The following is a 3,268-nucleotide window of genomic DNA, read 5'->3' on the forward strand; positions in this document are numbered from 1 at the left end:
CTTCAGATAAGAGCCTCAGAAATGAAACCTTTCCATCATGAAGAGCAAATGTACCTATTCCCGGCCCCAGGTATCCTCTGGTGAAACCACTGGTTTATAATGTGAGCAGTGTAAATTGCTCTTCTCAAGGCATTCTAGAGAGAAAGACACAGCTTCTCTTCGTGTGTGTTTTTATTACCTCTTCATGCAGCCCAAGCCATGTTTCTACACAGATGAGGAGGGATTTAGTGCATCTGGCACAGGATGGAATAGAGAGACCTGAGTTCTAGTTCTAGCTTTGGGAATGTCTGTCTGTATGATATGTGGCCCATCACTTTCCCCCTCTGCACAGTTTCTTTTTTGCAAATCACTGGCATTAAATTATATTTTAGTTGGTAATCTCAGACATGAGGCAGAGTATAGAACAAGTCTGGATACTGAATGTTTCTTTCATTCCTAGGGCTGAGTCCCATCAATGTTATAAATAAGGTGTATTTACAGAGCACTGAAGGGAAGTTTGCACTGCCAGTCCCCTTTCTGTTCATACTCTGTAAATGAATGGACCAGTAAATGCAGCCTATAAGACTTTGAGCCAATGTAAGGAAATTATTAGGAGATAATTAGGGTGTGCAAGTCTTGGTACTCAGGTAAAATCACTGGGATAAAAAGGCTTTTTGACACTTTTTTCTACATCTCCTGTTTCCAGAATGTGATGTGAAGTCCTGTTCTGTCATCAAAAAGGAATGTGACGCAGGCTTTCAGCCAATAGTAGAGATTTCTGGCTGTTGTCCTATATTTTCTTGTAGTAAGTACCATGATTCCTTATAGTATGTTGGTTTTCATTATTTGAAATGGGACTTTATTTACAGTTTAGTCCCAAGACATATCCACACCCATATGTAGTTGTATAGTAATGGACACATCTACATGTCACCCAATGATGACGTAGTGTTTTGCTACATGGCCACATGGCGCACTACACTGACATAGTGATTATGTAGGACTACATGTAGTGGTGCACTCCCTGGTTATATAATGTGCTGTAACAGTGACATCTAACTGTGCACCGTGTGCACAGTGCAGGAACTGCCTGTACTGTGCCATGCTTAAAGGAAGTAATAAAGCACAGCGCAATAACAATGGTGTCATACGGTGGCATGTAGCCGCACCCAACATATGGTATAAATCCCATGGATTTTTAATACTTAATATTGACTTATCTTCCCAGTGCAAAACAAATCGCTATTTCTGTTGACTTTTTATTAGGTAGGACTTACTCTCAAAGTATATGCCAATACCGTGGGCAGATCTAGAATTTTGAAAAGGGGGGTGCAGATGGTCAGATGCATTATAACACATAAAATAATACACATTTTTTCTCCAGTTAAAACTAAAGTAGAAGTTTTACGAATATGCTAGGATCCAAGGGCTGTATTATTCAGTTTAATTGAAGCAAAAAATATAACTTTATTGGAATGAGTTAAATATAATCTTCAGGGTTGTGAAATAGGAGTTTTATTACCAGGAGCAGCTAACAGCAGAATTGCAGAACAAAGGATTGTTTGACTGGTGGAAAATCATGACCATTAAAAAGAAAAGAGAGTTGTTAACATTTGTGGAATGAAGAATTGAGAAGGGATCAGGTAAATTATAATGAGCCATCATGTCAATTGACTCTGTCAGCACTGCCTGACTAGAAAAACTGCTACCACCGGCAGGCAGTTGGTTTTAAACTCTGGGTGTGCCCGGAATCCAAGGGGGATGCAAGTGTACCAATGTATCCCCCCTGGATCTAACCCTGGTCAATACCAGGCATCATCTTCATGACCTGTAATCCAGTTTGCTCTTTAATCAGTGATGGTGATCCATAACAATAAAGCAAAGAAGGAAAGCGCTGCTAATCTGATTTAAATATACAGGGAGAAAAATAGTTTGTTAAATAGAAAATACTGATGCGTATAACTTGCACTTCACACACAAAATCAAAATAAACAATAAATGTGGGTTTCAGGATCAGAAGTAGCAAAACAGACAAGCTTTTGGCGATCACAGATCCCCAACTGTTTGTCTATCTACTCGAACTATGCAGTTGGTCCAATAAAAGATATTACCCACAAGTATATTTTTCACATACTTCCTGGACCATCACAGCAACAATATCACTTTAACACTGAAAAAAAGCAAAGTCATTCTGTAGTTCCAGTGCTGGGTAAAAGGGCTTCCTTCAGGTCTTTTCTACATCTTTTGAGGAATGCAAAACTAATACAGAACCTGATAATATTGTTTCCAAAGCCTCTCTTATGTTTTATCTTTCTTACAGTACCAAAAGGTGTTTGTGTTCATGAAGGAGTTGAATTTAAGGTAGGAGTTGAATTTAAGTTACTTCTGTCAATATGCTGGTGTGTTGTAACTTTAATAGACTATTAATTTGTAATACCAGAATTCCCTTCAAGAAGTAATTTCAAAGAACATAAAAACATCATGAAAATGACATGATTTTTTTCTCTAAAAGTTCATGCGCAGTTTTTCTTTCAGAAATTATTTAATAATCAACCCAGGAAGCCAATAGATTCCAATATACATGAACCATCCACTTGTATTCAGGTCTAAGTAAAAATGTTGACGTAACAAGAGTGTGTACAAAAACAATTAAATATCATTTGAAGTTTTGCACATGGCTAATGGTTCAGACAGTTCAAGGCATTAGAATAGGAAAGTTCTGAAATTATGAAGTAATATTACACAGGGCTTACTTAACACAGGGTGTGTCTACATGTGCATTTGATCCAGGAGCAATTTACTCGCGAGTAAACTACTCATGAGTAAAGGCTCCTGGGCAGGTGTCTATACTTTCGGTGCCTTAGAAGCAGATTTGCCACTCATGGCAGCAATCTGCTTCCACCTCCACTGGCCCTACACCAGTCCCTTGCAGCAGCCAGGGGGAGTTCAAGGCTCCCCCTATCTGGATGCTAGCCCACGGGCTAGCAGGGAGCACTGGGCCAGGAGACAGCTGTCTCCTGGCAGTTGCTGGGACATTGATCTCTGATCTTGGGGGGCTGCCTTCTGCATCTTCATTCCCTGGCATCAGGGAGTTCCTGGCCCTGGCTCCACAGTCAGGGGCAGCAGACTTGGAAAAATCTGCAGGGGATAAGCGGGTCCCATCCCCCTGCCCTGATCTGCTGGTGGGGTAGCTAGCAGCAAGCCCCCACCCAGCGAGGACAGATTTCTCCTCCCAGATAGGGGCTTGCTGCTAGCTGTCCCTCTGGTGGATGAGGCAGGGGTCTGGGAA

The 3,268-nt window shown here is 40.9% G+C and overlaps 1 protein-coding gene across 1 annotated transcript in view; it reads left to right on the top strand.

Annotated features, from left to right (window-relative positions):
* LOC109320743 (mucin-5B-like) overlaps positions 1-3,268 on the top strand; it is an 86,696-nt gene that overhangs the window by 78,898 nt on the left and 4,530 nt on the right. Inside the window, exons 40-41 of the mRNA XM_019551001.1 lie at positions 686-784; positions 2,300-2,374. Of these exons, the coding sequence (XP_019406546.1) occupies positions 686-784; positions 2,300-2,374 (174 nt within the window). The remainder of the gene's footprint in view (positions 1-685; positions 785-2,299; positions 2,375-3,268) is intronic.

Source organism: Crocodylus porosus, unplaced genomic scaffold, assembly GCF_001723895.1.
Source record: "Crocodylus porosus isolate Cpor-Errol unplaced genomic scaffold, CroPor_comp1, whole genome shotgun sequence".
Lineage (NCBI taxonomy): Eukaryota > Metazoa > Chordata > Crocodylia > Crocodylidae > Crocodylus > Crocodylus porosus.